Below are 8,575 nucleotides of genomic sequence, written 5' to 3' on the forward strand. Positions count from 1 at the left end.
CAGGCAGGAATGCAGCTGGCAGCAGGACCTGGGATCCATAGACTCATCTCCCTGATGGAGATTATCTTTTCACCTCATTAAAAACTGCACATTGCTCAGCTGTGAACTGCTGGAAGGAAGATTCAAGTTAGAGCAGAGCCAGTGTAACATCCCAGCTGCAATCAGGTGGCATGCAAACGCATGCTGGGATGGGAGTGAAGAGAGCACCCGTCCTCACCAAGAAAGGCCACTGGAAGCTGAGGCCTTATCGAAGGGAATAGTATCATGCATCACAGACTTGACACTAGGAGCTTGAACTTCTCACTGGTCCCCAGACAGCCCTCTCTGATTCACTGAGATGTGGGAACTCACATTGAAAAGTCAGTTTGTGCACACACTGACTAGGACAATTTGTCCTATTGATTAAGCAAAAGATGTCTTTTCTTGTTATTTCCCTGACCCCTGAGACTTATTTGTGCTTTCAAAATGACTCAGATTCCACAAATGGATGAATTTTTGGTGTGCAGAATATCTTTACTGCTAGCTGCAGACACTGCAGTTGAACATAAAATTTGGAGATGCAGCCTGCTCAACTAAACTCACCAAAATGGCAGGGGTTTCCAGATATACATTTCACCTTTGAATTTGCAGTTCTCCCAATCACTTATTTAGAGAAGTGAAATGACTTATGAACTCCTCCATGCCTCTTTCAGTGATGCTAAGGAATATTTGCCCTTCTTATGCCTTCAGCTGACCTAGAAAACGTGGATTTCTGGTGGAATTATACAGCTCAGCTGGAGTTGCATGTGCTGTCCTGCACCTTCAAATCAAAAACTTGTGCATGAAAAAATTGCCTAGAGACAGCTCTAATTTGTTCTAAACTATCATCCCTTCTATCAGCAAGCAGCGAATTGTTATCTATTTATTTCTTACAATGTCACTGAATCAGTGACCACCTGCAAGGTGTCCATGATGATAAACGCTTGCTTTGTATATGGAGCTATTTCTGACAATGCTTGATAGTGCACATCTATCAAATTGCCTGGAAGAGCCACCTATTAGGATCATTATCTAACACAGTCCCTTTGTGGGAGTTCAATGTCAGCACATCCTGGGGAAGGTACATCACTGGGTACCTATTCTGCTCATTATTTCTCTAGATCATTAGTTTCACATTTCCATTATGAACTTGGGCTGAACTTTGGAGTTCTCACACCCAGAGCAAAGCTGTAGCACAAGCATGGAGACTCTCAAGCATCCTCCGAGCGCACAGCGTACTGCTGCACCCGCTTGGTGTGAGCGGGAACTCCTGTCTGGAGGGTTGGCTGGTTGAGCTCCATGCCAGCCAGCCAGGGGAAGGTAGGAATACTTTTTTTCCTGCAAGACTGTAGCTATCCAGCACTATAAAAACCCTGGTGAAAGACAGACACACCCTGCTACTTGCTTGCTGCCTGCTGGGTCTGTGCTCCTGAAAGTACCAGCAGCTCTCCTGCAGCTCGCGCTGTCCCAAGGGAAACTTATTTTGGAAGAGCTCTGGTTCAGGTCAGGAGTTTTGATCTTAAAAAGTCAGTGCTCAACAATCTTTTAGCAAACCATGGCCATTACTCCACAAATCACCCTTCCTACAAGAAAGCCACAGCTCTCAGCCCTGGGCAGTATTCATCATGACTGAAATGACAACCAGGAAAACCACTTTTTCCTCATGAAGGAGCTGCAAAACATGGGGGCCTTTAATTGCTTCTGCAGAGCCTCACCTATTAATGCAAAACACAGGCCCTTGGAGGTCATGTAGTTCAGTTCTTGGGAAGAACATATGCAAAAGCGATATTCTAAGATGGCACCTCAATGTCCTCTGGCCTTTCCCCTCAAGACTGGCTCTGTTCAGAGGGCAGTCCCTGAAGCCATGTCCACAGCAGCTCAGACCTCGCAGCAGCTCAGATGACACAAGCTAATGTCAGTCTCTTTCTGTAGGCTGAACTGCTCTGGCCAGTGATGGATGCAGCGTCTTCCAACCTGACAGAACAGTTATTTTCCTGCATTGCTTTTTATTTCCCATCATTGAGTTTAAAGAGCAGTTCAGACTACAGCCAGGCTTGCATACATAATACACAAACGAAACCTCCCCGAAATCCACAAAAAAAGTCAGCCAGCTTCCCTGTGTTGCCCTCATAATCCTTGAATTGAAGAGGGAGGTTCTAGCTTTGTTAAACAAAATGCAACTGCCATGTAGTGTGCAAAAGGGGCAGAAGTGATGCCAACAATTTACATGAGCAATAAAACTGCAGAAAAATGAAATACTGCTTACCATGTTCTAGAGTAGCACGTGGTGCAGGCAGCATGCAAAATGGTGATGAATCTGTTTAGCAATTAGCTGCCAGATAGCTTTAATTCATGTCAGATACAATTAACTCACTCTGACAATTGGAAAAGGAAGCTTGAATATTAACAGCATTGTTGGTTGCATTGTGCTGGGAATGCCACGCTTCAGCAGTACCACCTCTGCAAAGAGGAACCTTGAGCTATGCTGCCTCCACACTCTGCAGAGCAAATTCAGCACACAGCCAACTCGAACAGGCACAGACCGAAATGCAGTCATAACCCCCCCGCCCTGCCTAAGTTCTACAGGTTCTGCTTCTTTCAATCTTCCAGATGCTAAAAGCTATTTTGGAAGCAATTTTTTGCTGTAGGCATAAATAATGTGTTAGCCTCAATAATAGCAGATATGGCCTCTCATCCTTCAGAAGAATCAGGAATGTATAGCAAATAAATCTAGTTAGAAACAAAGGTATGCCTCTGCTGTTGGAGAGCTAGGTAGGCAGGCTTGCAGGGACACAAGGCTTTCACGTCTGCGTTGGAGAAGTCTGAGGAAGCAGTCAGGTCACATCTGCATCTCCTTACCACTCCAGACTCGTTAATCTAGAGGAATAGTACTAGCAAAAACATTAATTCCTGGATTTACTAAGTAACAACACTATAACCTCAGCATTAAACAGGAGACCGAAGTGGCTGATAGTGTAACAAGCATGTCAGTGCAGGGCCTTAAAGATTGTTAACTATAGCTTTTGAAAGGAGACAGTATTAACAGAAGAATTCCCTAGGCTAGCTAAGCATTTTAGTTCATTTTTTTTCCTAGTAAAGACATGTTTAAAGCAGTATCCAAGCAAGTATGTTACAGTTTTATTTACAGCTTAACTAGCTGGGTTTTTTTTAATTAATATGTTAACAGAATTCAATGAGGACAGCAAGGCAAGTGTACCTGTAGCTTAGTAGTTTACAATATTGCCACCTGCAGTTAGGACTTAAGAAGCTACCAAAACCTCTTTAATATTAATTTCCAAATACCTGGCATATACTTGAGGTTCGCATTAGTGACATGCTTGCTTTTTAAAGGAAATTCATGTATGAATGCTGTTCTACAAAGTTTTTCCCATGCCACAGGCTGCATGAAAGATTTACAACAAAGCATAAGTTACCTCTGATAGCAGCTTTTCCCAGTCTTCCTTCTTAATCATGCTGTAGACTTGGCTTTTGCCAAAAGTAGAGCTTTTCCAAACCTAGAAAAATTCCCAGTCTCAACATCCTTGTTTATAGCCCCTTCAAAGAGGCTTAAATCAAGGACAAAAGGTATCTTTGGAAAGGACAGTACGCCAGCTAACAAAGAAACAGGCTTATTTTTAGAAAAAAAATCTTAGACAAAGTTAGAGAAGCAAAGATCTTTACTCTGAATGCTCTCTTAACATGCCAATTAAAAAGTTCTCATTAAAATGTTCCCTGCTGAAACAAAGGAAGGATTATTGGGTAGTCTCTTGCAGATGCAGTTTTACATACTTGATTTGTATGATCCATACAGAATAATGCTTCAGGAATCAAAGCTAACCACACTTTTAAGGGATTCTGCATCTTAGTCCAACAGACAGGAGAAGCGTCCTCTCCCATCCTGTACCAGCTACAAAGATTCACAATAAAAATGAAACCCTGGATTTTGAGTGAGAGGAGTCTTTTACATTTTAAGACTTTATGCAATCTTCCCACAAAGACCTAGCACTTCTAGAGAGCTCTGCTTTTCCAGGCTGCTGAAAAATAAGACAGTTGTAGGAAAGCAAATACAGGACTTCTTCCCTAATTCATTTTTCAAGGAAGTGTCAAGCCAGATGAGTGCTCCTGCTTACATTTTTAAATACACATACAGTAACCCTTTCCCAGGAGGCTGCATTTAAAGTTGAATTTTCATGAATTTGAAGTGGAACAAGATTTCTCTGTATTTTCTATAAGCAATGCGGGGGTGGGGGGGGGGAACCCAACACATTAATGACTTTTGTCCTGTACAAACAGTATTTATTGGATATGGCTCTTTGTCAAAGAAATGCACTGAATCAACTCAATTTAGATGAGAAGAAAGGGAAGAATAGTGTTTTGACTAGTCCTAGCTTTCTTCTTCCCTGTCTATAGTCAGTTCCAGGAGCACTGCTTCTCCTAAAGATTTTGAAGGGGGTAAAGGAAAAGCAAAGTTCTCTCACATTAGAGATACTCCAGTAGCTCTAAGGTTACCCTCAGTAATCTAGTTACCCAGCAGTCTAGATGACTGATTCTGTTAAGTTAAAGTACCTGTGATCTTTTATTTCAAAAACAATAAAATGCATAAGTTCACTATAAAAACCTCAAAGCCAGTTAGAAATACAATGGCTGCTATAAGAACAAAAGGATTGCTATTCATCGCAGCATCATGAACTACAAGAAGCTTTCCATTTGGTCCCAGGCACCAGTAACTTGCCTTTAGGTATTTCAGGTACTATACTGAGATAGTCATCACCTTTTAAGCACATTTGCAGAGAAAGGATGTGCCTGGAAGGAAGCGCAACAAATCTGATCTGTTGCTTTCTTTGCCCAGACAGATGCAAACTCTAGTCACTTGTGTCCACTGCTTACATCTTCTGCAAGACACCAGAATAGCTTTTCTGCCCAGCTTGCTCGTCTGCAAGCCCAAGATAACTGTATCTTGGTCTCAACCTTAAAGGAAATAGGAAATAAAGCATTTTTTTTCCTGAATAAAAAAAGCAATCTATTCTAATCCCATTACATATTATAGGTAGAAAAATTAGTTCTAAACTTCCATTTGGTAAATTAATGGAAGGAAGACACAAATCAGAAAAAGAACTAAAGGCAGCAGTCCTAAATGTAACATTCTGTATTTACAGAGGGATGTCAACATTCGCCGAGTTTCATCTATGGGTTTTTGCAACACTGCAAGCTTGTGCCAGCCGAACCTAGAAAGAAAGAGAAATTAATCAGTACTCTACAAGACACTGTTATATCCCACAACCAGTTACAACTTCTGCCTGAAGCGGAAGACACTTTCAGTTTTGATTCAGTTTTTCAAAACATTGACAATAGATCTTCAAGAAGTACATGGTTTATCCACAGTTTGTATTAAGCTAGATGTGATGTAAAGCTACTCCCTTTCCTTCCCTTCTCAGCTTCTGCTTCTTCTTGACCACTAACATGAGCCAAAATACAAGACAAGGGTGGGGTGGGGGAAATAAGGAGTTTCTATTACAGCTGAACAGTCCAAGGACTAAATGACAGTGACGGTGCTGTCTTACAACTTCAGGAGAGGATTGACAAAAATATATAGACTTACTGATAGCTTCTTCATACTTCCTTGGGCCTCCGGATTCAGATGAAGAAGATTCTTCTTGGTCAAATCACTTGCTGTCAAACGAATGCTCTGTGAAAAAAACCCCAAATCTTAGGTTTTCTGTTTGGTCAGGTGTAGTAGCTGGAAGCAGCAAAAACCCCAAACACAAAACTTAAAAAATAAAAGTAAATAGAATTCAAGCATACTAGGAGACCACATACAGGCAGAGAGCTACATTCAACTGGACCAGAAGCTCATCTCTTACCTTCCTTGCAGTGCATTAACACAATACTGCCAGCAAAAGCTACTTTAAATGTTACTTAAATACATGGCAAAACAGCATTCTACATTCTGCTTTGACCATCTTGACCAGCTCCCACTTCTGACTAAAAATCTCTCAAGGTTCTTTTTAAGCTAGATTAATCCCCTGATAAACTGCAGTAGCACAACTAAAGAGACAAGAGTGGATGACCTGAAGCTGGTAAGGCCCCCAAGAACTTACAAGCTATCCCTTCAGCATAGATTCTACAGATTAAAGTTCCTGATTTACCTCCCCTCCTCCAACAGGGACTGTAATGAAGATATCGTTGCTGTCAGCAAGGGGGCTGCCATTGGCAGAGATGGTGTAAACACGTTCATTTACTGCGGGCGTGCGCAAACCCGGTGTCTTGAAAATTCTGAAACAAAAAGTTATAGGTAAGTAATCTCACTGCAATTGCTCAAAGCACTTTGACTAAAAGTCTTTCATTCTGGGTTCAAAGGGTCACTAAGGATTATGTTGCAAACAGAAGACAGACACATACATAAAGCAAATGGCAAGGCACTTCCCTACATAAGAGATTAACAGAGAAATTTAACAGAATACAAACCTGGAATCAAATTTGGGTGTGACCATGGAGGTACCTCCTCGAGCACAGACATCAACAATTCTACCAGTAGCTGGAGTGATAAAGTTGTTTTTGCTTGATCTGTTAAAGGGAAATAAATAAACATCTGCTCATAAGAATATTTTTAACAAATATTCAAGTCTGTGATAAGATAGTGCTTGTATGAGGTTAGCACCACAGAAAACCAGAGGTTCTTACTACCTAAAGGTGCACCCCAAAGCTAGGGATAGCTGGTCATCACAGGAGAGGAAGTTGCCTGTTTTTTGTTCACTTTCAGATCACTGATTTTTTTGCTATAGCATGGCACAACTATATCAACCAGCCTACTAAACTGTGCTCCATTCCATTTTAGAGTTATATTAGCACTATACACTTATTCTCCATTTCTGAAATCCAGTAAAAAAGATATCCCCTCTTACCTTTTACTCATGCGCTTCACTCTTGCTGAAGGAGCTCTTCTGCTCCTGGACACTGGCACTTTCTTAGTGGATGCCTTCGCCTGAAACACACATTACTCACCGAATCAGTTACTTCGCTCTCGTGTGACAGCAGAGTCCACAACAAACAAATCCTTCCATACAAAACATTTGGCTCAGTAGGCTCCCTTTATTATGGCACAAGAGTCCCAAAACAAACACCCTACAAGCTTCTGTGTTTCCTATTGCTAGAAGTTTCAGGAAATGATACCTGTTTTGAAGTCCCCCTCGAAGTATCCTGGACAGCTATATTATCATAGGCACCATCTCAGTCAGTAGTTTATCTCTTGGGAATAAAGTTATCACAAAGAGTAACTACTTACCTTTCCAGTTCTTGGATTAACATTTTCAGCTTCTAGCTCTGGAAGACATTGGCTATCATGTTTTGCTTTCTTTGCTAGAGGAAGCAAAGGAGGCTCTGCTTCTTCTTCAATAGCTTCAATATCTTGTTTCGATTTTCCCACTAGAAAGAGAAAGTGTTATCTAAGTTGAAAATAAATAATAGCTACACTATTAGCTAGAAGTAGAGGTAAACAGTAAACAACCACAAGGATTTTTGGCAACAATTTGCTTCTGAAATCCAAATTCCAATGTAATCCAAATGGCTGACAGAGCACTATTTTGAATGGTTTTGAGTGTTTTAAGAAAATTAAGTAGAGCTACTGCAGACAGCAGGGATAAAAGTAGGACTATTTTCCTGTCTTTAAATATATTGAGAGATGCAAGAAAGAACTGAATTATTATTCACAGTAGGTAAAGCATGACATGCTTTCATCTCACCAAACTCGTCACAATGCTTAAAACAAACTGACCTTTCTTGATGATTTTTAAAGGAGTCTGGATAACTTCTGCTGTTAACTTGTTTATTTCTGTTATTTCCAAGTCTGCCTAAAATTAAGAAACAGTCACGGCACCATTAGGATTATCAGTAGCATATAGTTCTGAGAAATCCAAGTTGTAGAGCAAATCCCTAACTATTTTATAGCAAGAATACCTCCATGCTTTCGGTTGTGCTCAGACTGGGAACTTCACGTTATTCTGGAGGCGACAACAACACGTGAGGTCTGCATGCCATTCGGGACTAACGTGCCTTATTTGGCTGCTGCAAGTAGACTTTGCCTATGCCCTGCTGCTCAACCAATTTAGAAATACTTTAACTTACTGAAAAGCGCGTGTGCTCTTGGGGATCTGGGAGTGAAATCAAGCAAGTAAGGAAAGACAGAAGGACCAGCATGAGCACACAAATCCTGTATTGTATACAACAGGTGTCTCTTACTGCAGCATTTATGAAAGAATTTATGTGACCTCTGCTCCTACAGACACAGGAAACCCTTCGTTTCCTACAGTAGTGCGCGACATCATCAGAAAACTTAATATTTGTGCTAGATACCTACCGTTGCTGCCTCTTCCAGCACCTTTTTGCTTCCTCCTTTAGCTAAAAAGAAGAGATTTTTAAAAAACTCAGCACATATCCGAGACAGCCTATACCGTACGCGCAGACATACTTCAACACGCCACCGCCGGGACGGAAAAACCAGTACAAACCAGTTTTCCGGGCAGCGGGCGAGCAGCCTCTGACAAAGGGAGCAGCTTCCGAG

At 41.3% G+C, this 8,575-nt stretch overlaps 1 protein-coding gene across 1 annotated transcript in view; it reads right to left on the bottom strand.

The window, feature by feature from the left end:
* Positions 1 to 5,151: 5,151 nt before the first annotated feature.
* The window catches only part of CDCA8 (cell division cycle associated 8), a 3,874-nt gene continuing 450 nt past the window's right edge, over positions 5,152 to 8,575 (bottom strand). The window contains exons 3-10 of the mRNA XM_010575953.1: positions 8,372 to 8,412; positions 7,790 to 7,865; positions 7,301 to 7,440; positions 6,921 to 7,000; positions 6,484 to 6,582; positions 6,165 to 6,291; positions 5,618 to 5,704; positions 5,152 to 5,243 (exon numbers count right to left, since the gene is read on the bottom strand). Of these exons, the coding sequence (XP_010574255.1) occupies positions 5,199 to 5,243; positions 5,618 to 5,704; positions 6,165 to 6,291; positions 6,484 to 6,582; positions 6,921 to 7,000; positions 7,301 to 7,440; positions 7,790 to 7,865; positions 8,372 to 8,412 (695 nt within the window). The 3' untranslated portion in view covers positions 5,152 to 5,198. The remainder of the gene's footprint in view (positions 5,244 to 5,617; positions 5,705 to 6,164; positions 6,292 to 6,483; positions 6,583 to 6,920; positions 7,001 to 7,300; positions 7,441 to 7,789; positions 7,866 to 8,371; positions 8,413 to 8,575) is intronic.

This window comes from Haliaeetus leucocephalus, unplaced genomic scaffold (assembly GCF_000737465.1).
Source record: "Haliaeetus leucocephalus isolate CR32 unplaced genomic scaffold, Haliaeetus_leucocephalus-4.0 Scaffold517, whole genome shotgun sequence".
Lineage (NCBI taxonomy): Eukaryota > Metazoa > Chordata > Aves > Accipitriformes > Accipitridae > Haliaeetus > Haliaeetus leucocephalus.